This window comes from Corylus avellana, chromosome 6 (assembly GCF_965113065.1).
Source record: "Corylus avellana chromosome 6, dhCorAvel1.hap1.2, whole genome shotgun sequence".
Lineage (NCBI taxonomy): Eukaryota > Viridiplantae > Streptophyta > Magnoliopsida > Fagales > Betulaceae > Corylus > Corylus avellana.
The window spans coordinates 27,793,273-27,821,170 of NC_142495.1; the positions used below are offsets into that span (position 1 = coordinate 27,793,273).

The 27,898-nt window shown below is 35.0% G+C and overlaps 7 protein-coding genes across 7 annotated transcripts; all 7 read right to left on the minus strand.

The window, feature by feature from the left end:
* Positions 1 to 823: 823 nt before the first annotated feature.
* On the minus strand, positions 824 to 11,999 carry LOC148585143 (uncharacterized). Its single transcript, XM_088517712.1, has 3 exons — positions 11,980 to 11,999; positions 11,163 to 11,749; positions 824 to 1,077 (listed from the first exon to the last, which is right to left on the minus strand). Exons 1-3 carry the CDS (start codon positions 11,997 to 11,999, stop codon positions 824 to 826), a joined length of 861 nt encoding a protein of 286 aa, XP_088373838.1.
* On the minus strand, positions 1,627 to 4,040 carry LOC148585144 (uncharacterized). The gene is made up of 5 exons (XM_088517227.1): positions 3,870 to 4,040; positions 3,605 to 3,697; positions 3,424 to 3,525; positions 2,886 to 3,327; positions 1,627 to 1,766 (listed from the first exon to the last, which is right to left on the minus strand). The coding sequence occupies exons 1-5, from the start codon at positions 4,038 to 4,040 to the stop codon at positions 1,726 to 1,728; spliced, it is 849 nt and encodes a 282-aa protein (XP_088373353.1). The 3' UTR covers positions 1,627 to 1,725.
* LOC148585145 (uncharacterized) lies at positions 4,322 to 10,184 on the minus strand. Its single transcript, XM_088517228.1, has 5 exons — positions 9,981 to 10,184; positions 4,832 to 5,135; positions 4,568 to 4,693; positions 4,360 to 4,466; positions 4,322 to 4,327 (listed from the first exon to the last, which is right to left on the minus strand). The coding sequence occupies exons 2-5, from the start codon at positions 5,127 to 5,129 to the stop codon at positions 4,322 to 4,324; spliced, it is 537 nt and encodes a 178-aa protein (XP_088373354.1). The 5' UTR covers positions 5,130 to 5,135; positions 9,981 to 10,184.
* Positions 5,330 to 5,923, minus strand: LOC148585146 (uncharacterized). Its single transcript, XM_088517197.1, has one exon. The coding sequence runs from the start codon at positions 5,909 to 5,911 to the stop codon at positions 5,330 to 5,332; it is 582 nt and encodes a 193-aa protein (XP_088373323.1). The 5' UTR covers positions 5,912 to 5,923.
* On the minus strand, positions 6,069 to 8,765 carry LOC148585147 (uncharacterized). The gene is made up of 4 exons (XM_088517229.1): positions 8,704 to 8,765; positions 7,384 to 8,598; positions 6,437 to 6,526; positions 6,069 to 6,174 (listed from the first exon to the last, which is right to left on the minus strand). Exons 1-4 carry the CDS (start codon positions 8,763 to 8,765, stop codon positions 6,069 to 6,071), a joined length of 1,473 nt encoding a protein of 490 aa, XP_088373355.1.
* Positions 12,000 to 16,693: 4,694 nt separating the features above from the next.
* Positions 16,694 to 17,688, minus strand: LOC148585148 (uncharacterized). The gene is made up of 2 exons (XM_088517713.1): positions 17,669 to 17,688; positions 16,694 to 17,405 (listed from the first exon to the last, which is right to left on the minus strand). Exons 1-2 carry the CDS (start codon positions 17,686 to 17,688, stop codon positions 16,694 to 16,696), a joined length of 732 nt encoding a protein of 243 aa, XP_088373839.1.
* Positions 17,689 to 26,423: 8,735 nt separating this feature from the next.
* LOC148585149 (uncharacterized) lies at positions 26,424 to 27,514 on the minus strand. Its single transcript, XM_088517714.1, has 2 exons — positions 27,495 to 27,514; positions 26,424 to 27,243 (listed from the first exon to the last, which is right to left on the minus strand). Exons 1-2 carry the CDS (start codon positions 27,512 to 27,514, stop codon positions 26,424 to 26,426), a joined length of 840 nt encoding a protein of 279 aa, XP_088373840.1.
* Positions 27,515 to 27,898: the final 384 nt, after the last annotated feature.

The following is a 27,898-nucleotide window of genomic DNA, read 5'->3' on the forward strand; positions in this document are numbered from 1 at the left end:
TACGCGTTAATTGCGTGAGAGAAAGAGAATGTGTTCGATCTAGAAGTGTTCAAAACCGGTTTTGCTATTTTTTATTTTTTATTTTTTTTAAAAAAAGGTCCACGTCACTTAGAAGGATATATCACAGGAGGTTCTTTTTTTTTTGTTGTCATTTTAGAAAATATTTCTTTTCACAATTCAGTAAGGATTTTTTTACCGGATTTTGTTGGGCATGCAGCTAGAATCCTTATTTTGATTTGGCAGTTTGATTTTATATGTGAAAAAAAGAACAACAAAAAAATTTGGCTTGCTTCGTCTCTTTATACGAGGCTTGTGAGCTTAGTTTAAAAATTCGAGTTTGAATAAGAATTCAATATTTTCGGTCTTTCCCTATTTATCAATTGCTGAATCACCTTACAACTTTCAGGCAAGCTTCTATTAAATTTATTACCTACGTTGTCAAAACAATCATAATTTCACTCGAGCGGCATCACAAAACCTTTATTCTAAGAATTGCCAAAATAATACTTAATCGTCTCCAAGAGATAGTTCAATTGGCAGGGACCACGCCTAATGAAATGGGGGTCACTAGTTTAAATCCATCATCTTCATCTTGTGCGGACATGTCAAAAAAAAAATAATAATAATAATAATAATACTTAATCAATTAGTTCATCTATATATGTAAAAGATGATCAGATTGGTACATACAAATTGTAACAGATGTTCATACATAATTCTCCACGGATTATATTATCCTCTTACATAAGAAAACATAATGATTGTCTGATCAAAAGAGCCAGATTGAGGCTAGCTAGCTTCCAGCTGGCACATATTTCTATTTCTATCCCGCGGTTAATTTCTTTCGTCCAAAGAAATTCCGTTTGTCAAAAAAATACATAACAAGAGTAACCATCGCAGATATTGGATCCCCGTAAAGTGCTTGAATAATGAGGGTTAGAACCACTGTTATGTCCTTACCAATCTTTACGGCCTTTTGGGTTACGTCCAATAGCAAGTTACTTGTAGTTGTATTTGTTCCATCTCTTTGTTGGTCAAATTTCTTGTCAAGTAATTCTTTCACACATTTCACATGCACTACAAGAAAATGATTTTTTTCTGACGTACGTTTTCTGACGTGTCAGGCTGCCTGACACGTCAGAAAACGTCCCTGACGTGGTGTTCCTGACGTGTCTCGCGCGTGAATATTATAAGTGTCAGAAATTTTTTTCTGACGTGTCAAATTCAACACGTCAGAAATTTCTGACGTGCCACAAATTGACACGTCAGAAAATTTTCTGACGTGCCACAATTTCTGACGTGTTAATTTGTAACACGTCAGAAATTTTGGTTAATTTTTTTAAATTCTTTTCCACCCCCCAATATATTTTTCTTTAGTTTTTTTGAGACTATACTCGAATTTTGGATTACAATTAACCTGATATACAATTTATCCATCAATCATTGCAAATAATTCTAGCAATTTTTCCGTCAATCTATACAAATAACATAAGTCATGTTATTTTTCCATCAATAACAAATAACATAAGTCATAACCTAATAAGTTAACACATCAGACTATTTTTCCATCAATCTTAACACACACAAAATAACATATATATACCAGTGTCAATAACCAACCACAATTATCAAAAAACTATCTCTGTTGTTATAAAAAGGGATATCATAAATACAATTACGTCAACAAAGTAACTTTTATACAAGTATGAATGGCAAACCAGACGGTCAATGCTGATTATTGACATTCATAGCATCTTCTCCATCACCTGCAAACGATAAAAACAAACAATCACCAAACAATATTGACTATGTAAGGGCAATTCATTTATGTCCAAATATTCACCCAACTCAATTGTTGAGTCTAACACAGTAAATGATATAACAACAAGAGGTAAAACGATGATGAAGTTAATTAGCCAAAAATGCATATAAAAAAAAAAACTAAAATTCTCCGCCTCAAGAGCAATCAATGTTGACGTTAAATTTATAGACTCATGCGCTTCATTTTTGCCATGGCAATTATGTGAGATATTTATTAACATTTTAATTTGTTGAGGATATTAACACATAGGACTTTACATATATTCAAATCATGTTATATTATTTCCAAAAAATTATGATATTCATCTAGTTAATACTTGATCGTTTCATACTCTCAAACAATCACATACACTAGATTGTTAATATTCTACAAGGACTATAGTTGTATATTGATCTCATAATACCAATAAAACAGTTCAAAAGCAACGCTCGTACGTACCCACATCCACCACCAAACCAACAATGATATATAAACCAAATTCAACAGGAATTACACAACATTAATTAATTAAGAGAATGACTACAACATATATATCCATACTCTAAATTTATAAGTTGACATATATATAGGTTTTAGAAGTTCACATGATATAGCTAAAGTTCTAGAAACACATTTGACCATTAAAAATAGAAGCAAGCAAGTTAATTCAAGAAAAGGTGGCCACTATTTTCTATCTCCTAAGGCAGCCCAATTGGAATGCTGTATGTGACAAGTCACGCAAGAATTAGTATATGGGTAACAATGCTTTCTGATTTAATACACATGAGGGATTTCTTCTTCAAAAATAATACATGAGGGAGGGATCCTCGGCCCCGCTACTCTAATCTAGGAAACAGTAGGCCCCTCCATAAAACTGAAAAGGTCATAAGATAACACAATTCCATATATATAGGTCATAAGTTATAAGTTATAAGTTATAAGTTATAAGTTATAAGTTATAAGGTCATAAGTTATAACTGAAAAGGTCATAAGTTATACGTTAACATATATATAGGTTATAGAAGTTCACATATATATAGGTAAAGGTCTAAAAACACATTTGACCATTAAAAAATGTCAGTACCTGCTTCGCCGTCGATCGACGATGGCACCACCGCAATATGTGGGGAAGCTCCATCTGGTGCAGAGCTGAACCGCATCATTGCCTCAATCTGGCGCAATCGGGCGTCAAACGCTGCCTGACGTGCATTGTTCTCGGCCACCAATGCATCTATCTCTTCCTTGTGCTTCGCCCTCTCCGCCTCAAGAGCTCTGTCAAGCGTTTCTTGTGATATCATGGAGTACTGGCTGGTGTTTTCTGACCTTGCTTGTGAAGGTGTATAGTATGAACGTATGGAGCCCCGCACGGGCAAAATACCCGATCCAAGCTGCCGAACCCTACCGGCGTATTCAGGCTTATTTCCATGGGCCTGTGCATACGGGTCGTTTGGCGCCCACTTGACCGTTCCCTCTGTGATGCTAGACGACGCTGCAGGGTCGGTGGGTATCAGCTCCTTCATCCTTTTCTGTATGTTACATTCATTATTGGGTCAGTGGGTCATACAACTGTTAATTGCAGATAATTTTAAAGTATATAAACAAAGAATTAAATTGTAGCATACACATCTTTCTTCCACTATCTCATTCGGATAGCTTTTGTCCGCCTTCGTGTGCGTGCTGATGTAACTCTCTGCACGAGTAGGATACTTGCCCAGACGTATGGCCTGCCGAAAAAATAGGGCATACAAATATTTTTAAATATATCAAATGATTTGTTGTTTACATGTTAAATTACACACTTACCTCCTCATCTGTCGCTCTGGCATAGCTCTTCGATCCGGTGCAATGGGGCTCTTTATTTAATGCTCGCAAGCTCTTCATTTTGTTCGCATAGTCCTACACAGTTACCATATTGATATGTTAATAATGTAAGGAAATTTGGTTTTAGTACTCTTTATATGCAACACTACACAATAAAGAGGCAATTTCGTTTTACATGACACTCGTACATGTTAATAAAACCATATAATGACACTACACAAAATGAAGAATTTAACTCATGACCTACCTTATTCTGACGAGTACACCATCTCTCCAATAAGATCTCCACGTCTTCGGCATTGTACTCGTCAAGTGTTTTGTCCCCCACTCTTGCCCGTATAGTATCCGGAGTATCTTCCTCCGTAATTGCACAGCGTCTTTTAAGCTCGTACCTCCAAGTCCGCAGCTTTGATCTCATATCCTTGAATGCTTCATTCTTTATGGCTTTCAAATTGAATTCGGGCGGGACGAAAAAGTATGCCTGCACATGTTCAAAATTATTAAATTACAAAAACTAAAATATATGTGTGCAACTTAGAGCGTATATATACATATATACATTATGAGTGTTTTAACATATATGCAACACATACCATCAAGGCGTCCCAAATATCCTCTTTGGTACGCTGCGGTACCTTTAACCAATCGTCCGGTATTCGGACATAATTGGAGCTCCTTACGATATCTCCAGCCATCCGTTTAAACCTCATGGAACTAATGCCGACGGGCTGGCATGCAGCATTGTACTCCATAATGATCCGCTTGCCGGCAGGGACTCCCGGCAACCTGTGCGAGTCACGGATGGTAAACACCTCAATAACTTCGTTTCCCTCTGAATCGGTACCTAATAAATTAAAAAATTACCGATGTAAGTTATGTCGAATTCAATACTAATTACAACTAAATTAAGACATATATACACAACATTCGAACATATCCACTTACTTATGGTGCGGACCTGCCGAGGGAGTAAGTGGTCGCCGGGAGCAGGGTCGGTTGGCTGCGGGTCAGCCGTGTCCTGTGTCGCACCAATACAGTCCTCCTCGGCCGATGTGTCACTGTCGTCGGGACCTGCTATATATGTTTTTTAGAATATTTAGAATTATATGAAATTGTAGTTGTAGTTAAATAATATAATTGATGTCGCACCAATACATTTAGAAATTTCCAAAAAACTTGCAATCTTTCCAAAAAAAAATTCGGTCATACCTGCGCTATGCTGGCTATCATCAAGGTGCTCTACATGTCCCTGCATACGCTGTCCAAGCTGGCTCTCTGGCAGATACCCCGTCTGGGCCATGCCTGCCCGACCGTATGGATTATGGAGAGGGATCTCCCCTTCCATATCGCCTGGAAGTACCGGTCGATACCCGTCCTGAATACCCAAAAGCTGAGCAACGTCTTGTTGCTCGCTATCATCAAGGTGGACTGACGGAGACCCAAGCGACATAGGCTGTCGCTTGAGAGACGAGCCCCTGCGTGCTCTTCTCTTCCCCCTATGGCTCATAGTAACCTGCAAAAAATACCACAAATTCAATTAATCACGTATACAATGTATGAAATATTCACTACGTTATGTATGCATGACTCACACGTATGAAATAAGATATACTGACGTTTTTTCCCAATTAAACAACTCTATTAAATGCGTTGATGGGCATATAGTGAACAACTACCAATCTAAACATATATATATATATATAGCTTTTATTCAATCACATACGCTTCAATTGGATCTAAGTCGGGTCTGACGTATTGGATATGATCCTGCAGATCCTGATCACAATTTCTGGTCAATATGAGCGGCTCACACTCGTGATAATTGGCACCTGAATCCTGATGCCCTTCACTCTGACCAACGTCGTATATATTTCTTGGTTTGGTCCTTACTGCGCAAACCCAATCCGGGTATCTGCCATCTTCTACGTAAAACACCTGATCAACTTGTGAAGTTAGCACATATGGCTCATCAGTAATCAATTCTCCGGTGTGAACAAGGTTTTTGAAGTTCACAAGTATCATGCCATACTCATCCACCTTGTACCCCTTGTCCCTCGTGGTGTCCGCCCAATCACACCTGAACATAACGTACGTAGTTCTGTCGTAGTACTCAAAATCAAGTACTTCCGTCAACTTCCCGTAGTACGTTTCGCCATCAACAGTCGGCACACACACCCCGCTGTTCTGAGTCCTCTTTCCGGCATCAGATGCAATTGTACGAAACAACTTGCCGTTAACCACATATCTATTGTATCTGACTGCTGACTCCCGCGGCCCTCTACAATGCATTATCAATTTCTCACCAAGTTCCTTCCTACATCGATCATCCAATCGATCGACCTGTGAATATTTACAATACAATGTTAACACTTGGTTAAAGAGTGTTCCAGTTCATTTGGAAAACATTATGCATGCAAATATAATCCGACAAGTGATTTTGTTAACATCACGTCATTCTTACGTAGTCACGGTACCAGTCGCAGAACAGCTCATAATGTTGGGTTTCCAACTGATCCTCTGTTGTTCGCCCCCTAAGCGTATCCATGTGCATTCTACAATTCGATGATGAAGTTAATTATAATTCGATACGGGAAATGTTACAAGTTCATTGAATATACAATATGGCGTAGAATGACATCGACTTACGTTCGCAATTGAAGGAAGTCGTCCGAATTGAACATAATATACCGGTGTATCTGTGTCATTGTGATTCGGTCGAGCCGGACTCGTGTTCCATGTCCCTTTGAACCATCCGGATTTCTTTGTATCCTATTGTGAAATGTTGGTGTATTATCTAAATATCTCGAACAGAACGTCACCAACTCAGTAGCTATGTAACCCTCCGCAATGCAGCCTTCAGGGGCCGCTTTGTTACGCACATTAGATTTGAAAACTCCAAGGCTCCTAAATATGAACGAATATACAATCAATCAGTGCAGTTAATACTTGTCTTGTATTATAGTTAAACCATAAAATATGAAATATTCGTAAACAAAGTTTACCTCTTTGCCGGATACATCCACCTATACTGTACTGGTCCACCGAGTCGGCATTCACCGATAAGATGCACGACCACATGAACCATGCTTGTGAAAAAGCTGGGGGGAAAAACCTGTTCCAACTTGCACAACGTGATATAGACGGCACACTGTAGTCGGTCAATATCCTCTTGTGTCAATGTTGTTGAACATAGTTCCCTGAAGAATGCAGACATCTCAACAAGTGGTCTAGCCACGTTGCTTGGAAGTGATCCACGCAATGCAATAGGTAGAAGCTGCTGCATCAATACGTGACTGTCATGACTCTTTAACCCCGATATCGTACAGTCCTTAAGTCGTATACAACGGGAAATGTTCGAGGCATATCCATCGGGCACCCTTACATTTCGTAACACTTTCAAAAAATGTGTCTTATCATCCTTGGACATCGTGTGGGTAGCTTGCCGCATATATGTCTTACCATTCTCGCCAGTGTAGGGATGAAGTGTACGTCTCAAACCCATTTCTTGCAAATCTAAGCGGGCGGCGAAGTTGTCCTTCGTTTTCCCTGGAATGTCCAGTATTGTACCAAGTATGTTGTCCATCACGTTTTTCTCTATGTGCATAACATCAAGGTTGTGCCGTAATAAATTATCTTTCCAATACGGCAACCTAAAGAAAATACTTTTCTTCTTGAATACTACATTAGAAGTATTCGTCTTCTGCTTCTTTCCTTTTTCTTTCGCAGCCTCCCTTGCCTGACCAGCGTTCTCATCCCCAAACACCATCCCTTCTAATTGGTTCATGATTTCGTTTCCACTTGGGACATCAGGGGCACATTCTAATTCGACGTTGCCGTCAAATGTTCTTTTGTTCCTCCTCCATGGATGATCCATGGGCAAGTATCGTCTGTGCCCCATATAACACCATTTATGACCATGTTTTAACCACTTCGACCATGTCGAGTTCATACAGCACGGACATGCCTTCTCACCCCTGGTAGACCATCCAGACAAATCTGCATATGCTGGAAAGTCATTAATTGTCCACATCAACTGCGCTCGTAGGACAAAATTTTTTTTCTTTGAGACGTCGTATGTGGGCACCCCTACATTCCATAGTTCTTGTAACTCCTCAATTAAGGGTTGAAGGTAGACATCTATATCCATTCCAGGTGAACTTGGGCCTGGAATAATCAATGATAGTATAAAAGATGTCTGCTTCATGCACATCCAAGGAGGCAAGTTATAGGGCATAAGCAGTACAGGCCAAGTGCTGTGAGATGTGCTCATGTTTCCAAATGGATTAAATCCATCCGAGGTTAGTCCGAGCCTTACATTCCTGCTGTCCGCTGAAAACTCCGGATGTAAATTGTCGAATGACTTCCATGCTTCGCCATCAGCCGGATGCCTCAATACGCCGTCCTTTGTGCGGCCTTCTGCATGCCACCTCATAAAGCGTGCAGTATGCTCTGACATAAACAACCTCTGTAGTCGTGGTACAAGTGGAAACCACCGCAACACCTTTACCGGACGTTTCTTGCCCGACGATATAGGTTGACCATCCTCATCTAAATTGATTGCATCCATCCATTTAGATTTTCCACATACGGTACATGAATCCAACTCCTTTGTGCCCTTCCAGAATAACATACAGTCATTACGACAGGCCGGTATCTTCTCATACCCAAGTCCCATATCTCGTAAAAACTTTTTCGCCTCATATGTATTACCAGGCAGCTTTTCATCACTCTCAGGCAGCAACTGGTTGATGAACTCTAGGAAGGCCGAGAAGCTTGCGTTACTTAGTCCACCAACGCACTTCAGGTTGTACAAGTGTACAGTCGCACTTAGTTTGCTATGTTTTGTTCCGTTATGAAGTGGTTTCTCCGCCTTTTTCATAAGCATATAATACTTTACTGCGTCACCTTCAGCGGCTTCTTCGTTTACAATGTCTTCACCCCCTTGCACTACGACTTGAGGCTCACAATTGTCTTCCCTGACCACTTCGTGCATGCCGAATAAGTCACGCAACATTGCGTGCATGTCTCCACCCTGATTTGCAGTTGCACCCGCATCTGAAGCCGGGCGATTCGAACCAGACGGTCTATCAGGACCCTGTACATGCTTCTCACCATGATAGTACCATAATGTATATTCCGGCATCATTCCTTTTCCCCCTGTCAAGTGGTCGAATACGAAATCCGGCGGGTGGCGCCGGTTATTTCGACAAATCTTGCAAGGGCAATTGATTTTTCCATCAGGGGTTTTACAGTTACTAACTGCAAACTCCACGAACAGTCTACACCCGTCTCTGTATTCCCTCGTACCCCTAGACTTTGTCATCCAACTCTTGTCCATTTTTCGCTACGTACATAAATTACGAATCAATAATATAAAAGACTTAAAAAATATATACCTCATTTCAAGCACATGCATATATATAAACCTAAATATTTCAACCACGTTAAAAATATAAACCTATATATACATTATCATATAGGTTTAAATTTTTTATGTGCAAATATAATAATATTCATGCATATATATATATATATATATATATATATATGGGGACCCTAAAATAATTAAATAACTAGGTTAGTTATTTAATTAATATGAAGTTCCAATATTCATGGATATGAATTTGTTAGAAAAAATAAGGGGATAGTACCAATTAAAGTGTGTATTCATTTGGAGTACTGTCTCTATTTAATTAATACTCATGTATAACTTACAAATTAATAAGAGATTTAATGTACGTCTCAATATTAAGACTCATTCAATTTAAGTATTAATTAAACAAAGTATGGAATTAAATCTCTATAATTATCACTACGTACTACACGTACTTAATTAGAAGGTCAAATGATTAAAATTGAAATTAAATAATGTTGTATAAATTATTTACTAATTAATAAGCCAACATTTTTCAGCTAAACAAACAAAAAATAAAAAAAATAAAACAACAATCCGGCGACATTTTAAAAACTATTATATTATGAAACAAAAACCTAGCTATCATCAGAAACATCATCTTGCATGCATGCATGTGCATATACAGCGAACGTACAATAAGTAAATAACATTTCAAGCAAAAAAAAAAAATAACAAACACCTCCATCAATTAATACCTACTCACAAATGCTCGATCAATCCAATATATATATTAACCAAACATCATACGGATTCATGACAAAATAAAACATAAATTTGATTAAACAAGACAAAATATATATATATATATATATATATATATATATATATATATATATATATATATATATATATATATATAATAAAACAGTATATATAAAATAAAACTATATATAAATAAATATATATATATATATATATATATATATATATATATATATATACCTGCAGGAGATCGAGCTGGAGGTAGTTGATCGACGACGGAGAAGTTTCAGCCGGCGAAGTGATGGAGATGGCCGGAGCACGCGCGTCACGTGAGCTGGAGAGAGATAGAGCGAGAGAGAGAGAGAGAGAGCGCGGGAGAGGGAGCTGATGAGAGAGAGAGAGCGCGGGAGAGCTCTGAGAGAGAGAGAGAGCGCGGGAGCTAGAGGGAGCTGTGGGCGCCGGAGGAGAGAAGAAAAAAAAGAATGGGAGGGAAGAAGAAGGCAGGCCGGCGGGAGGAGGTAGCTGGAGGGAAAAAAAAAAAAAAATGGGAGAAATCCCAAATTTAAACGCCAGCGTACGCCTGCAAGGCGTGGCCGATGGGACGGCCAGCAGGCGCTGGCCTTCCCAAGGCCACGCCTGACGCGCCATCTTAGCACGTCAGGAACGCCTGACGTGCCAAGATGGCACGTCAGTAATTATGTGTATATATATATATAAGTTAAATATTTGTATTATATTTTTATTTTATTTTCTTTTTGCTTCAATTCACATAATTTAGGTTTTAATTTAAAAAAGCATTAAATACTATTTTAGTATATGTGTTTAATTGGACCATTATTAAATATTTACTTCGTGGTATTTGGAGTTGTGTAATTATCAAAGTTAATTTTTCCTTCTTTTTTTTTTTTTTTTTTTTTTTTTTGGTTGTCTAAAACTTAATAGCCATCACGTTAAACTTATCAATTACTATCATGTGTTTTATATGCCGATACATTAATATCTTTTTTTAAAAAATAATTAATTAATTAAATTTGAGGGGGGAGTTCCAAATTACATCTTTGCACTAATTAATTGACACATTAATTGTAATATCGTGTGGAGATTATAGTTAAATGAAGTCCATAAAGCCTCAATTAATAATTTTGGGCCAGCAGCCTATTTCAATGCCTACCTCTATCGACATTCATGCATTAGGCATATTGAAGTATATAAATATTAAATAAGTTGTATAAACAAAAACAAAAAACCAAAAGAAAACAAAAATAATAATAATAATAATAAACATAATAATAATTATAGAAATAAAAATTTCTGACGTGTCGTTTTGACACGTCAGAAAATAATTTTGCTGACGTGTTTAATTAGCACGTCAGTAATTACTGACGTGGCAAAAAAAAAGACACTGTTTACCACGTCAGAAACTCCCCTTTTTTTTGTAGTGATGGTAACAGTATTCGTTGCCACAAGTGGAGACATAAGCCCAGCCCATAATCTTTTTGGAGATTTTCTTTCTTTGGCAAATTAGGCAGTTGGACTGAGCCTCTTCCTTTAGCTCTAGATTGGTGATCACCCCATTATTAGTACTCAACCCCTCACTAGTCTTGTTCCTTGGGAGCCTGAAACAACATGGGTGCAGGACAAGCTCTTTGGTCGGAACAAAAAGCTCCACGAATGCATTTTTCTTAGGCGGGCAGTGATGGTACCTGAATCCTGGGACATTCATCCCGCATGCAACGCAAGATCCAACATTCTCTGGAGGCAGCTTCTGAAATATGAACTGGACACTCTTGAAGAATAATGGGTGCGTGGTGGGGTTGCTTGAAGATAAATTTCTGCATTCCTCGTGAAGTTTGAAGTTACTGCAGTTCCTTCTGCCACACTGATAAAATGACCCAAACCCTCTTTCTTTACAGCCAGCACACCTATAAAGTGTTGTGTTATTCGATTTGATCAATTCAAGCGGGTGTTCGTGGGTATCTTCTAAGACGGTTGGAATATTGCAACAGATCCTGGACAGTGAGCAAAAAGATGGATATAAATTCGGAGTTTGATGATCTAATGAATAAGATCTTTAGACTTAATTTGATCATAATGTAATATATATATATACCATTAATTATCAATCCAAAAGATTTGGACAGAATTATGTTTTACTAATTATTCACACTTAAGATATTTTTTTAACATGTATATTCCAACAAAAATAATTGCTAATAATATCCTTGAAAATATTTGATACCCAAAACAGGAATTCGCCATGTGAAGAACAAAATGGTGATGCAGCGGTTGTACATCAACAAAATTTCTGCAAACAAATTAAATAGGAAAAGCTCAGTAAAATATTTCTTGTACAAATATAAGCGGATTCGAAAGTTGAGCAAAATGAGTGAATAAATATATATATTAAAGCTCTTATAATTAACTCACCAGGATGATTCCAAAGCCACGCGATCGAGATTCTTCCCTTGTATGGAGAGTAGGATGAAGAAGACTTCGGTAAAGGGGTTGAAGTTGGCCTAGACACTATTTATCACCATTTTAAAAAAAAATCAACATCAAAATATTTTCACATTTTTATTTTTTATATCACATCATTCATTTTTTATTATTATTCAAATAAAAAAATCACTACAAAACAAAACCTTTTCACTTTTCCATACTACTTTTTCACTTTTTTATATAAAACATTCTTACTTTTTTTTTTCACATCAATCTACATCAACTACAGTGTCTAGGCCAACCTATTTACCAAACACCACCCAAAAGTGATGTTTTTGGCTAAAATTAATAAGTAGCTTATAGTCAACGATTCACTACAAAAAAACCATTTTTTACTGACAGGAGTTTTCTGACGTGTTCTAGTGTCCGACACGTCAGAAAATTTTTCTGACGGGTCGTTTCTGACGCGTGTCGAGTGTCAGAAACGTAGGTGTCAGGAAAAAAAATTTCCTGACGTGTGAGTAGGCAACACGTCAGAAAATTCTGACGTGTGAGAATTACCACGTCAGAAAATTTTCTGACGTGGTAATTCTGACACGTCAGAAAATTAAAAAATTAATTTTTTTTTTTAAAAAAAATTTTTCTGAAATTTTGTTTTTGAATTAAAAATTTATTAATTTAAATTATTATTTTTTTTTTGAGAATTCCTGCCGTGCAGGTGATGCACACCTTCCTGCTGTACAGCTCCCTCACGCAGAGAAATTCGAATTTCTCTGCGAATTTCTCTGCAGATCTTTTCTCCCCATGCCAGCTTCTTCTTTTCTCCTCTTTTTTTCTCTTCAATTCGTTTTTGATCTACTTCTTTTCTCCATGTTCTCCCTTTTCTCCATTTTCTCACTGTCTCTAGCTCTCTTCTTTTCTCCATTTACAAAAACCCAAACCGAAAAAGTCTTCCAAAAATCAAAAACCCAAACCTCAAAACCCAACAAAAATCTTCAAAAACTCAAAAAATTTTCTTATCTTCTCTTCTTCTTGTTCTTGTTCTTCTTCTCTTCTCCTTTTATTTTTTTTTTCTTCTAGAAGAAAAGCAGATCTGCTTCTCTTCTTTCATTTTTCTTCTTCTTCTTTTGCTATTCTTCAATCTGCTGCTTGTCTTCTTTTTCTCTTCACATTTTCTTTTCTTCTTCCCCTAGAGAGGAGCTCCGTCCTGTGCAGATCAGAAGAGGGAGATTGAGAGAGGAGAGAGAGAGAGTGTGGGGAATAAATGAAGAGGCAAGAATAAAAAGAAAAAAAAAGTGGGAAAATTTTTAAACTCCCGCCCAAGCAGGAAGTTTCCTGACGTGCCATGTGTGGCACGTCAGAAATTTCTGACGTGCCACACATGGCACGTCAGAAAAAGTCTCCCAAAAAAAAAAATTATACATAATTATATATCTATATATAATTATCTGCATATATATATATATATATATATAAATATATACAGTTTCCTGACGTGGCAAAATGCCACGTCAGAAAATTTCTGACGTGGTACATTTCCACGTCAGGAAAATTCTGACGTGGGACATTTCCACGTCAGAATTTTTCTGACGTGGCATTTCACCACGTCAGAAAATTCTGACGTGGCAATGTGCAACGTCAGAAAAATTCTGACGTGGGACATTTTCACGTCAGAAAATTCTGACGTGGCAGTGTGCCACGTCAGAATTTTCTGACGTGTCTGTTGTAACACGTCAGAAATTTTCTGACGTGTCACTATTCACACGTTAGAAAATTATTTTCTGACGTTTTAAAATTCAAACGTCAGAAATTTTCTGACGTGGCAACAATTCTAGTACTGTAGCCACGTCAGAAAATATCATTTTTTTTGTAGTGATTGATAGCTGAGAAAAAGATAGAAAAGACAACATAGGTTGAGTTTGTTGAGGCTCACACATATAATGTAAATTGTGCAGAACTTCTTCGATTCTTTGAATGGTTAATTTATGGGGACCTTGTGCTCTGGTATGATATTTTTAGGGGTGTAAACTCAGTCTCGATTTTTGGTTATTGGTCAAAATTGAGAACCAGAACCAGGGTATCAAAATTGAGAACCAGAACCAGGGTATCTAGTTTTTTATTTTGGAAAACCGGAACCGGGTACTCGGTTATACAATAACCGGCCGGTTCCAATTGGTACCCAATTATCCGGACTGGGTAATCGATTATATATATATATATATATATATATATATATATATATATATATATATATATATTGGGCTTGTTTTAGGTATTGGGCCTAATTTTTAGGCGTATTTTAGGTGTATGTATTTGGTCTAATTTTTGTGCTTAATTTAACAATTTTTTTCTCATTTTTTTTTAAAAAAATTAACATATTTGTCCCAATAAGTTGGGCTTTGTTGTGCTTGTTCAAAAAAAAAACCTACAAAATCCCAAAAAAAAAAAAAAAAAATCCTAAAAAACCGTTGTTTTTCGCTTTTTGGGCCTAAAAAAATAAAAATCCAATGTTTAAAAATTCATTGTTTAAAAATGCCCTAAAAAAATGTTTAAAATTAAAAAATATATATATATATACCCGATTACCCGATTATAACCGGCTGCCAAAAAGGGGAACCGGATACCCGGTTACCAGTTTTTTCCAACTCTTTTCAAAATCGATTTTTCGGTTACCGATTGGTACACGATTTTTTTTTACACCCCCAGTTGTTATTAGCCTGAAATGCTTTCATGCCTGTCTGTCGTAGACAGTGTTGTCATTAATTGGTGAGCTTCAAGATTCCGTTTGGTACACTGAACTTGGCCAATTGTGATGGACTCCACACCGTGTTATTGAATCGTAGTAGACTTAGGCTCTATTTGGATGTATGTTTTCGAGCCCTAAAAGTATGTTTAACATTCAAAAAGTTCGTTTGAAAAAAAAAAGTACTCGTTTGGTAAAAATAATTGAAATTACTTTTAACTTTTAAGGGTCTAAAAAGCCTAAAATGGCCAAAATGTGAGGTTGAATTTTTATTTTTTTTAAAATAATAATTATTAAATTAGTGTATTTTGTAATTTTATAAACATCTTAGGGTATAAGGGACATTTCACTCATCAACCGTTTGATTTAACGTTGAATTTGAACGGAATGATTGGTATTGCAAACTTCTAAAAGATGTGAACCTTGAATTGACATTTTTTTTAACTTTTAAGTATATAATTGTAAAAGTTATAAAAGATCATAAATGATAAGTGAAGTTTTTGTTTATTATAACAGATACTCATATATGCATAATTCCCCGTGGATTATATATCCTCCTACATAAGAAAATGAAAAATTCTATACAAACTTCCATTTTTACACTTCTTAGTACTTTTTTTTATTTTTTTATTTTTTTTTAACTTCCACTTTTACACTTCTAAGTACTTTTCTTATTTATTATTATTTTTTGTTAGAGAGAAATACTTCAAGTATCTCCAGCAGCATTAGGTATTTTACGTAGTGAAAAAGTACAATTCTTTACTTTAGCGATTGTTTTTTCACTACACACTCCAACAGATTCTCTATTTCATTCTCTATTTGCTTTAAAATATTATTTCTCATTCTTTTTTATTATATTATTGCCAACATTTAATTAAAGGGAAAAACAAAAATAAACACATATGAGGAACATTCATCTCACATGCAAGTACTAATTCTTAAAATTAATAACATAAATAAACATTTCTATCCAACTGCAATTGATTTATTTCCATCCGTGTGTTTATATGCAATAATTTTTTTTGCATTAAACTTTTTTATCTAACTGCAACTGATTTGTTTCCATCCGTGTGTTTCCATGAAATAAATTTTTTCTGCATTCAATTTTTTTATCCAACTGTGTGAAGAAATTTTGTGTTTGAGAGAGAGATGTAGCAAATGTAAAGAGATGTTCAGAAGAAATAAAAGATGTTTGGTAAAAATATGTGAAATAAAGAAACAAGAAACAAAAGAAAAATAAACAATATTTTATTCATCTAGCTAGTAGCAATATTATAGCTATTCTAACTAATGGCAAGCTACTCTGTTGAAACTAAAAGAATAACAATAATAGCTAATATTAATCTTTTAGCTAAGCTAGAGATGCTCTCTTTAATGTTCATTTGCGACCTCAGCTGTTCACTGCAACTCTTCTTCCGTGAGAACAACTTCAGTGCAACTGCAGAACAGATTACAGAGGCAAGATACAGGGAAAGACAAAATAAAAATAAAAGAACAACACAATAACCCAAAGACTACAAGCACCTTAACTCTCTCTTTTTAATCACATATGCTTACTCTCTCTTTCTACTGGCTACTGCGGCAACATTAGAAACGCATTAAGGAAAGTAAAAGTGAGAGTATTCGTGTAGAATTTCTCTTGGGTAATTTTTGGGAATCCAATATTAGCATTTTTTTTTAACAAACGGAAGAAAAAAAAAATTGAATATAAATAAGTGCCGGCTGGCAGCCTCAGATATGGCTCTTTTGATCAGACCATGATTATATTTTCTTAGAGAAGAAGATTAACAATCGCGGATATTGTTTCCCCGAAAATTGCCGAAAGAATGAGCATTAGAACCTTTTTAGCAAGCTCCATACTAACCTTTAAGGCCTTTTGCTTTACTTCCAACTGTAAGGTACTTCTATCACTTTGTTGCTCGAACTTCTTGTCGACCAAATCTTTCGCACATTTCACATGGCAACAGTATCCGTTGCCACTAGTGGAGACATAAACCCAGCCCTTAATCATTATTGAGATTTTCTTTCTTTGGCAAATTAGGCACTTCGATGGGGCCTTTCTATTTAGCTCTAGATTCATCCCTTCACGAGTTATTTTACATGGGAGCTTGAAACAACAAGGGTGCAGCACAAGTGGTTTGGTCGGAAGAAAAGACTTTAGGTATGGATTTTTCTCACGGTACCTGAAACCTTGGACATCCTTCCCACATGCAACACAAGATCCAGCGTGCTCTGGAGATTGCTTATGAAATATGAACTCTTTCCCGGAGAATAATGAGTGTGTGGTGGAGGAGCCGTCGGCTGAAGATAAATCTTTGCATTCACTGTGAAGTTGATAGTTACAGCTCTTTTCGACACACTTGTAAGATGGCCCAGACCCTATTTCTTTACAGCCATCACACTTGTAAGGCGCTTTGGGATTCTGTATAAAGCTAAGCGGGTGTTTGTGATCTTCTACGAAGGAGTTGCAACAGGTCCAGCAGCTGCTACAGGAAGCAAAAAAGATAGATAATTCGGAGTTTTATGATTTAATGAATAAGATTTCTTAAGGAGACTCACACTTTAGACTTTTTTAATTTGATCATAATGTAATATATCATGTTGATATACCATTAATTAATCCAAAAGATTTGGAGAGAATTATGTTTTACTAATTATTCACACTTACGATATTTTTTTAACATGTATATATATTCCAACAAAAATAATTGCTAATAATATCCTTGAAAATATTTGCATTTGATACCCAAAACAGGAATTCGCCATGTGAAGAACAAAATGGTGATGCAGCGGTTGTACGTACAGCAACAAAATTTCTGCAAACAAATTAAATAGAAAAGGCTCAGTAAAATATTTATTGTACAAATATAAGCGGATTCGAAAATTGAGCAAAATGAGTGAATAAATATATTAAAGCTCTTATAATTAACTCACCAGGATGATTCCAAAGCCACGCGATCGAGATTCTTCCCTTGTATGGAGAGAAGGATGGAAGAGAGACAGTAAGAATGGATTAAAAGTTCCACAGTTGTATGTCTTTATATACATACAAAAATAAAATGAAGACATAGTCGAACATATGACTGCGTGCGTGTTTACTCGGAAATTGGGGTGCATGTGTAGTACCACAAGTCAATCATGAAAGTTCCTTTTTAACATTTTCCGTGTACTTAGACTAGTCTATAGTTCTACTCATGCACCGCGTTGTTTACTTGTAAACCGCTGTTTTCACAAAATAGCCTCACCGCGTGTTATCCTTTAATTAATGAAGGAGATCGAATGAGTAAATGAGGTTCTTATAAATTTTGTTTTTTGTTTTTTTTTTTATAATTAATTAACCTATTGGCATGGATAATTCATGATGCAATGTATATAATATTAATGAGCCATGGTAATGTGCACATCCATTAATTAATCATATAAGAACCCTAGCCTAGCTAGAGAAAGTACTGCTATATATATATATATATATATATATATATATATATATATATATCCGACGAAGTGTGTGTGTGTTTTCGATCCGGTGAGTCATGTCCGACGAAGTTGACTACATGCATGGATGAAAATTTATCACATGCTGATGCAGGACACAGGCATTTATTTATCATATTTTTGAGTCGCAATTCACAGCACACGGTATGCTTAGCACGCCTGTGCAAATTTTTTATTTTTTATTATTTTAATTTTTTTTAAAAAAAACTGTGCACGCAGCGTGCTGTTTTCATTCACCCTATTTGATTGCAGTCCAGATCGAAGACTTAAACCACTATAAGATTAGATGCAAACACGTCCATGTTATACAGGAAAGGGGTCCCCGGCCATGGGTTGAAATGAAATATTACTAGAGTTTTCTGACGTCTCAGGAAAAAAATTTTCCTGACCTGCCAGTGGGTAGAACGTCAGAATTTTCTGACGTTATACTGTCTCACACGTCAGAAAAATTTTCTGATGTGGTAGAGATGCCACATCAAAAAAATTTCTGACGTGGTAAAACTCCCACGTCAAAAAATTGAAAAATCAAATAAAAATTTAATTTTTCTTTTTTAAATTTTTTCTGGAATTTTTTTTTCAATTAAAAAATTTATTAATTTAAATTAATTTTCAATTTTTTTTTTTTTTTTTGGAATTTCTCTGTACGGCAGTTCACTCACGCATGTGTTTCTTTGCACCATAGTGCAGATCGATCTGCACCATGGCTACTCCCTCTCTTCTTTTCTCAATTCTCTCTCTCTCTCTCTCTCTCTCTTCTTTTCTCCAGCTCTCCCTTTTCTCCATTTTCTCACTCTCTCCCTCTTCTTTTCGATCTCCATGGTGTAGATCTGCACCATGGTTTGAGTTTTTGAAAATATTTTCAAAAACTCAAACCGAAAAATTCTTCAAAAAATTAAAACCAACCATCAAGAAATCAAAAAATCAATCTGAAAAAACAAAAACCCAAAAAATCTTCTTATCTTCTCGTCTTCTTCTTCTTCTCTTCTCCTTTTTTTTTTCTTTTTTTTTTTCTTCTGCTTTTCTTTTTCTTCTTCTCTTTTCCTTTTCTTTTTCTTCTTCGATCTTCTGCTTTCTTCGATCTGCTGCATGCGTCTCAATTTTTTCTCTTCACCTTCTATTTTTCTTCTTCCTCTAGAGGTGCCGTGCGCCCGTGCAGACAGCAGAGAAGCAGGGAGATTGAGACAGGAGAGAGAATGTGTGGAGAAAATAAATGAAGAGGTAAAGAATAAGAAGAGAAAAAAAAAAGTTGAGGGGTAAATAAAAAGAGGGAAAAAAGTTCAAAATTTCTCCCATTTTCTGAAATTGGGAGGGCCACTCGAGGTGATTTCCTAACGTGCTAGGTGTCACACGTCAGGAATCTACTCAGAAAAAAAAAATTAATAATGATCTATATATATATATATATATATATATATAGCTATATAAATATAAAAATATATATATAATTTTCTGATGTGGCAAACTACCACCTCAGAAAATTCTAACGTGCTACAATGCCATGTCAGAATTTTCTGATGTGCTATAGTGCCACGTCAGAAAAATTCAAAAAATATATAATTTTTAAAAATTACTAAATCTGTAATAATTTCCTGGCGTGGGAATAGTATCACGTCAGAAAATTAATGAAGTGGCAACAAAATATGTACTGTAGCCACGTCAGAAAAGCTATTTTTTTTTTTTTTTTTTTTTTTTGTAGTGATGGCAATTTAGGCACTTTGATGAGACCATCTTTACGGGGAGTTTTGCCCAATATTGGTGTAAATCGTATGATCATCGATCTCTTGTTCAAGCACTCTGAATCACGTGCAAGGCCGTGATTTAGCGTACACGGCGTGCTTAGCAGGCCGTGAAGGAAATTTTTTTTTTAATATTTTAATGCAAAAAAAAAAAAATTGTACTGGCGTGCTGAGCACGCCGCGTGCTCTTTTCATTCACCCGTGCAGAATACATGAGTTACACATCCTTTCCACGTACATGACAAATCCTGGCAATTTTGAATTAATTAAGAGCAAAAATTCCATTAATATTTTAGGTCAAGTTCATCAGATTGGATCATTAAAACACTATCTTATTAACAATGAGTGATGATAGAGAGAACACGGGCGTACAGCACCCCTGTATTTTTTTATATTTTTTAATAGTTATAATATTAAAATATATTATTTTAATATTAAAAAATATTAAAAAACACGAGCGCACGCCTGTGTTCTCTATATCATCACTAATTAACAATTAGATGACTTATCATTTCGAAATTAAGTATCTTACATTAATTATACAAAAAAAGACTTGAGTAAAAGACTTTTATGGTTTTCAATTAAATTTTAATTGTTTTGGTAAGTTAAAGACTTCTTTGGATAAGTAACTTTTATTATTATTTTTATGTATTTGACTAATAAACTATTAAAAGATAAGTGAAAAAGTCAGTAGATATATATACTCCCGTCATGTCTTCATCAAATCAGGTAAAGAAACAAACCATGATGTCTTTTAACCATTAATTTCAAGACTGACTTGACTGAGTCTTAAGTCTCAATTAACCATATTATGTAAAGGAAGAAAGACTTTGTCTCACACGCGCGTACATGTCAAACAAAAAGAAGAAGACTTTTGACTTATGACTCGGTCACTTGTGTTCCGACGAACTGATCCATGTCGCATTGATGCATCTCTTTTTCGACATCATTTTGTTTAAATTAATTATTAAGTTAAAAAAAAGGGTTAAATACACCAAACCCTCTTAGGGTTTTTCAACTTTTTTTTTTTTTCTTAGGGTTTCATTTTTATCACAGGAGGTCCCTGTGGTTTTGTTAAGTGACCAAATTAGTCCATCCGTTAGTTGACCGTTAGAACTGGCACGTGGACCAATCAGACGTCGACACATGACACATATATTAATTTTTTTAATTTTTTTTAAATTAAAAAAATAAAAAAAATAAAAAAAGGGAAAAAAATTGGGGGTGGCTCTTGGCCATTTGGGGGTGGCTCTTTGGCCATGGGGGTGGCCTGGCCACCCCCATCCGGATGGCCACCCCCATGGCCAAAGTCGGCCACCCCCAATTTTTTTCCCTTTTTTAAAAAAAAATTAAAAATTAAAAATTAATATATGTGCCACGTATTGATGTCTGATTGATCCACATGTCAGTCCTAATGGTCAACTAGCGGATGGACTAATTTGGTCACTTATCAAAACCACAGGGACCTCCTGTGATAAAAATGAAACCCCAAGGGAGAAAAAATAAAGTTAAAAAACCCTATGGGGGTTTGGAGTATTTAACCCTTAAAAAAATTATAAATGATAAAATCTCACTCCAATATAAATTTCTTACGAACTAAGTTTTATGATTTTTTTTTAATATAATTTCTAAAAATATTATGTGTTCTTTGAACATGTGAGAAACACATATTTTTTTTTATATTAATTTATTAATAAAAAAAGACATGTGATTTTCATATGTTAAGGGACGTGTGTGGCACTTTTAGAAACTGAATTAAAGAAATTTTCATTCAGGCCATATGGTAGCACACATTACTAAAAAAAAGTATTTTCTTGCATGTTAAGGGACACATGACACATGACACTTATAAAATGGCTATGTTGAAACATGTATGGCTATGTTTCAATAATGAGAACCCCATCAGATCGATCAAGTTTGGTTAACTCTAATCTTCTCATAAATAGGTGTATATGGGATATGTGAAGACTCATGGAGATTGCTCTTGGTCTTAGAAGAAGATTTTGGACCTTAGAGGCGTTCTTCAGGACAAGGCATTTTGATTGACAGTTCCTAATTGTGCTTTCTCGGTTAAGCGGGCTTGGCAGAGCTCGAGACAGTTGTGACCCTAATGCGATATAGCATAAGATAGTATGCCACAGTAAATTATTCATGGCCACTCTTTTATTTTTTGGCTTTCAATTAGAAGGTGATTGTATACCCAAGCCAAGAGATGAAATGTATTTTCTATGGATTGGGTGAGAAGAATATCGACCAATATCTCTTTCTTTGCTGCCCTTTCTCATGAAGTATTTGGTGTAATCTTTGGCATAGATGTAATATTCTTTTGGCTCACATGAAATGGAAGAAGTTTATTCGGCAGATGGGCTCCCAATTCGGAGGCAAATATTCTATATCTATTATAGTGAGAATTATGGTAGTTGCTACAATGTATACTTCTTGACGTTGAGAGAAATGCTAGATTATTCCAAAATAATAATAATAATAATAGAGATTTTGTTCTGTGTTAGATTTAAAGATGTCCGTAATTCTTCAAATAATTAATCGATTTTTTGACGAATTTGAAATTTTTTTAATATAATTTTTTTTTTTTTTAAGCAAATAAGGATAGGGTACAATTAATATAAACCAACATACCGAAAAATGATTAGACTTCCCAACAACAAACTTAAAACAGCAATACAATACAAAAAATACAAACAAATAAGAAATGGGCCAAAAAAATGGCCTTGTTCTCTAGATCTTGATCAACTGACCAAAAAATGGCACTAACAAAGTGATGTTTGAAGTAAGCCAAAGATCTAACTAGCTAACTTTGCTTGCTTGTAAGGTCATGGATAGTGTGAGCCTCTTTTAACTTTTAGGTCATCTTATTTTTAAGATTACATGTTGATTCTCTTTGTGTTTGTTGAATTTTTTTAAAAGTATTGATTAAAGGGGAATAGGAGTAGAATGTATATATATATATATATATATATATATATATATTACCTTTTTAAGGGAAAAAAAAAAAGAAAAAAAAAGAAAAAGAAAGAAGAAGTAGTACTCCACATTACAGTACACCGTTAAAGTAGATAATGAAGGTCACCTGTTATGCACAACGGCTCTTCATTAATCTTTCTAATTCTGGGCACGCGAAGCTGGGATGTCATTGGCGGTGTTACTGATATGGTGCCTCAGTGGTGTTCCCAATGCCGTCCCCAAGGCGAGTGCAAAGTACTAGACACGTGCAGCCGCGGAAAAGATAGTCTGTGGCTTCCTTATGATGTTCACACGTGAGCTCTCTTAAGTAAATTTGATGCATTTAATCTGGAGAAATGCTAGATACTATTTTTTTATTCTTCTAAAATTTTCTTAAAGTTGATATGACTTTTAAACTTACCATTAAATTTTAGATGAATCATACTTGAATTTTGATTCAATAGTGATGTTAAAAGCTACATTACCTTTAAGAGAATAAAAAGATGGTACCTAACATTACTCTTTAATCTATTTTAATTTCATAATTATAAGATAACTAATACGTACGTGGAATTTGATGTTTTTCTGACATTTTCTTAGGTAATTAGATTACAATTTTTAATATTTTGAGTTATAAATATTGATACGAAGATAAATTTTAGGGGTGAAAAGGTGGTTGCGTATAACGGTTAGTGACTCTAATCGCTAATCGCAACCGTCTAGGTGGTTAGTAAATTTTATTTTATACATATAAATAAAATTTAAGGAAAAAATTAATGGCTTTTTTATTTGTTTTTTTTTTTTTTTTTTACATGAAAAAAATGGCTCTTATATATTGAGACGGATGTACTTAATATTATGTCGTATTAATTTCCAATGGTATATTAATTTGAATAGTGTAATTATCAATATAATATTATAATTATATCTATGGTTTACCAATAAATTTCTAATGCTAATCATTTCATCAGAGATGATTCAAGCCAGAGTGCCATGCTTGGTATATATATGTGATAGTCATTATATTAATCGATGTGATTATATATATTTAATTTCTAGCGCCAATATGTTAATTTGGTATAATATTCTTATTGTGCTATCATTTCCAAATTTTCAAGGGCATTATATGCATTGTTAATTTGTTATTGTCAATTTTAATAAATGTCTAATGCTAATTAGTACAAGAGGAATGATTACATATAATCATTTCACCTGATAATTATATTCAAACCACTGTATAGTGCCATGCATGGTATATGCGATATGAAATATTATATGAATCGACATGATTATATATATTATATAACTAACGTTAATATGATTTTTTTTTTTTTAATTACTAAAGCTAATACGCGCGATTAAGCATGATGATTTTCAAGAAATCATATATATGATTAATAATAATTCAAATTGACTAAGAGCCTGTTTCAGATTGCATTTGAGAAATAAAGCTTTTAAGTCCAAAAGAGCTTTTGGGCAAAAGCTTCATTTTTAAGCTTTTGCCAAAAATGCGTTTTTGTCATTTTTAGGCTTTTTGAACCCTTAAAAGCGCTTTTAATTTTTTTACTAAACGAATACTTTTTTTCTTCAAATTGACTTTTTGAGTGTTAAAAGGACTTTTAAACCCATCAAACACAATCCCAAACAAGTCCTAATACTACCAAACTTTATCTTCATCTACTATCAGAAGCAAACAACGTGGTTGGTTTACTCTAACAAATTATAATAGATTATTCTAGATTAGCCAATAAAAGAAGCACACACCTATATATATTATACCAATTAATTATATAATAAAAAAATAAATAAAAATTTGAGAACTTTAGTAACATGTCAAAGTTAACACGTTACTAAATGGTGACGTGTCAACTTTGATACGTTACCAATTTTAAAAAATAAATAATAAATAAATAAAAATTTGAGAACTTTAGTAACGTGTCATAGTTGACATGTCACCAAATGGTAACGTGTCAAATTTGACACGTTACCAAATCGAAAACCGAAAAAATAAATAAATAAATAAAATTTTGGTAACTTTAGTAACGTGGCAAAGTTGACACGTTACTAAATAATAACGTGTCAAATTTGACACATCACCAAATAGTGAAGTGTCAACTTTGACACGTTACCAAAGAATTTAGTAACGTGTGAGAAACTGCCACGTCATCAAATAGTGATATGTAAAAAAATCATATGCTGTAGACACGTGACTTACTAAAAATGTTGTAGTGTGAACAACGAATTTGAGTACTTCTTTGTTGCTTTTCTCTCCACATTACCAGCTAGCTACAACTAAACCAGTCCTTGCTATTTCTCTTATGATAATGCTTACTTTAAATATTTTTTTAAAAAAAAAAATTGCACATTTAGGCTATTATTAGGCTCAAAATCCAATGTTTTTCCATGTGAATCACTGTTTTATAAGTGTTTTTTTTTTTTTTTTTGTCATTTTAGAAAATATTTGTTTTCAAGACTTAGTAAGGATCCTTATTTTGATTGGTAGTTTGATTTTATATGTAAAAAAATAGTTTAACACTTCGAGTTTGAATAAGAATTCAATATTTTCAGTCTTTCTCTATTTACCTTGGGTGGGGGATCCGGATTCCTTCCAATTGGGAAGAAATTTGAGATTCTTCAATTGTTAATCGTGACTATTTATTTTAAATTTAATGGTCTATAAAATCATTTAAATCTCGGTAAAATAAAAGTTAGCATTTAATACCTCGGTTATATAAAAACAGCTGGCATTTTATAGACTTTTAAATTTAAAATGAAATGTCACGATTAATAATTAAAAAATCTCCAATTTCTCCTCAATTGGAGGGAATCTCAATTCCTTGGGTGGTTAGGGTTTTTTCTCAACTCCATTCAAAACTTTTCTCTATTCCTGACTCACCTTACAACTTTCAGGCAAGTTTCTATTTTATTATCCTACGAGTCAGAACAACCATAATTTCACTCGATTGGCGTCACAAAAACCTTCATACTAAGAATTGCCAAAATAATACTTAATCGCCTTCAAGAGGTAATTCAATCGGCTGGAACCATGCCTAATAAAACAGAAGTCATTAGTTTGAATCTCTCATTCCCCTCTTGTGCGGACATGTCAAAATAATAATAATAATAATACTTAATCAATTAGTTCATCTATATATGTAAAAGATGCTCAGACTGGTACATACAAATTATAACAGATATTCATTCATAATTCTCCACGGATTATATCATCCTCTTACATAAGAAAACATAATGATTGTCTGATCAAAAGAGCCAGATTGAGGCTAGCTAGCTTCCAGCTGGCACATATTTCTATCCCGCGGTTAATTTCTTTCGTCCAAAGAAATTCCGTTTGTCGAAAAAATACATAACAAGAGTAACCATCGCAGATATTGGATCCCCGTAAATCGCTTGAATAATGAGGGTTAGAACCACTGTTATGTCCTTACCAACCTTTACGGCCTTTTGGGTTACTTCCAATAGCAAGTTTCTTGTATTTGTTCCATCTCTTTGTTGGTCGAATTTCTTGACAAGTAATTCTTTCACACATTTCACATGGTAACAGTATTCGTTGCCACAAGTGGAGACATAAGCCCATCCCTTAATCTTTTTGGAGATTTTCTTTCTTTGGCAAATTAGGCACTTGGATTGAGCCTTTTCCTTTAGCTCTAGATTGGTGATCACCCCATTATTAGTACTCAACCCCTCACTAGTCTTGTTCCTTGGGAGCCTGAAACAACATGGGTGAAGGACAAGCTCTTTGGTCGGAACAAAAAGCTCCACGAATGCATTTTTCTTACGCGGGCAGTACTGGTACCTGTACCCTTGGACATTCATCCCACATGCAACGCAAGATCCAACATTCACTGGTGGAGACCGCAGATGAAATTCGAACTGGACATTCTCGAAGAATAATGAGTGCTTGATGCCGGTGATGGGGTTTGTACTTGAAGATAAATTTCTGCATTCCTCGTGAACTTTGAAGTTAGTACCGCAGCTCCCGACACACTGGTAAAATGACCCAAACCCTATTTCTTTACAGCCAGCACACCTATAAAATGTTCTGGTATTCGTTTTAAGTACAAGCCGGTGATTGTGGGCATCGTCTAAGACGGTTGGAGTGCAACAGATCCTGGGCAGTGAGCAAGAAGATAGATAAATTCGGAGTTTGATGATCTAATGAATAAGATTTCTTAAGGAGACTCACACTAGTTTAGACTTGATTAATTTGATCATAATGTAATATATACCATTTAATCCAAAAGATTTTGACAGAATTATTTTTGACTAATTATTCACACTTACGATATTTTTTTTTAACATGTATATTCCAATTAACAAAAATAATTGCTAATAATATTCTTGAAAATATTTGATATATACCCAAAACTGGAATTCGCCATGTGAAGAACAAAATGGTGATGCAGTGGTTGTTAGCTTGGTAACGTACAGTAACACAATTTCTGCAAATAAAAAACGAAAAGCTCAGTAAAAAGCAGATTCCAAGCCAGACGAGATTCTTCCTTTTCTTCCTCTTGTTATGCATGCGAAATGTTTGCCTTAATTATACAAGTATGCATAGGATTTGAACACCTCCGTAATTTGGTTAAAAAAAGTGGTTCCCCTATCCTTACGTGGAAGTGACCGAACCATTTTCAATGGTTAAAACCATCCCCAAACTCTTGGAGGTGGCCTTCCACTTCCATTTGGCCTATGTAAGTGGTCGAAGCCATTTTTTATAACCAATCTAGCGGTGGTTCGACTATTGCTTTTGGCCGACTTGAGTC

Excerpts from the sequence above, each read along its gene's own strand:
- LOC148585144 (XM_088517227.1), bottom strand. The coding sequence starts at position 4,040 with ATGAGATCAAAGCTGCGGACTTGGAGGTACGAGCTTAAAAGACGCTGT. Across the intron at positions 3,526-3,604 it reads CCAGAGCGACAGATGAGGAG|GCCATACGTCTGGGCAAGTA; the intron begins GTAAGTGTGTAA and ends TTTTTTCGGCAG. Across the intron at positions 3,328-3,423 it reads AGATAGTGGAAGAAAGATGT|AAAAGGATGAAGGAGCTGAT; the intron begins GTATGCTACAAT and ends TGTAACATACAG.
- LOC148585145 (XM_088517228.1), bottom strand. The coding sequence starts at position 5,129 with ATGAGCCATAGGGGGAAGAGAAGAGCACGCAGGGGCTCGTCTCTCAAG. Across the intron at positions 4,694-4,831 it reads TGATAGCCAGCATAGCGCAG|GTCCCGACGACAGTGACACA; the intron begins GTATGACCGAAT and ends CATATATAGCAG. Across the intron at positions 4,467-4,567 it reads TCGGCAGGTCCGCACCATAA|GTACCGATTCAGAGGGAAAC; the intron begins GTAAGTGGATAT and ends TTAATTTATTAG.
- LOC148585146 (XM_088517197.1), bottom strand. The coding sequence starts at position 5,911 with ATGCATTGTAGAGGGCCGCGGGAGTCAGCAGTCAGATACAATAGATAT.
- LOC148585147 (XM_088517229.1), bottom strand. The coding sequence starts at position 8,765 with ATGCCGGAATATACATTATGGTACTATCATGGTGAGAAGCATGTACAG. Across the intron at positions 8,599-8,703 it reads GTACAGGGTCCTGATAGACC|GGAAGACAATTGTGAGCCTC; the intron begins GTCTGGTTCGAA and ends CGAAGTGGTCAG. Across the intron at positions 6,175-6,436 it reads ATAGCTACTGAGTTGGTGAC|AATGCACATGGATACGCTTA; the intron begins GTTCTGTTCGAG and ends ATCGAATTGTAG.
- LOC148585143 (XM_088517712.1), bottom strand. The coding sequence starts at position 11,999 with ATGGCGAATTCCTGTTTTGG. Across the intron at positions 11,750-11,979 it reads ATGGCGAATTCCTGTTTTGG|GATCTGTTGCAATATTCCAA; the intron begins GTATCAAATATT and ends CTCACTGTCCAG. Across the intron at positions 1,078-11,162 it reads TCACTACAAAAAAAAGGGGA|TGCATGTGAAATGTGTGAAA; the intron begins GTTTCTGACGTG and ends ATTTTCTTGTAG.
- LOC148585148 (XM_088517713.1), bottom strand. The coding sequence starts at position 17,688 with ATGGCGAATTCCTGTTTTGG. Across the intron at positions 17,406-17,668 it reads ATGGCGAATTCCTGTTTTGG|CTGCTGGACCTGTTGCAACT; the intron begins GTATCAAATGCA and ends TTCCTGTAGCAG.
- LOC148585149 (XM_088517714.1), bottom strand. The coding sequence starts at position 27,514 with ATGGCGAATTCCAGTTTTGG. Across the intron at positions 27,244-27,494 it reads ATGGCGAATTCCAGTTTTGG|GATCTGTTGCACTCCAACCG; the intron begins GTATATATCAAA and ends CTCACTGCCCAG.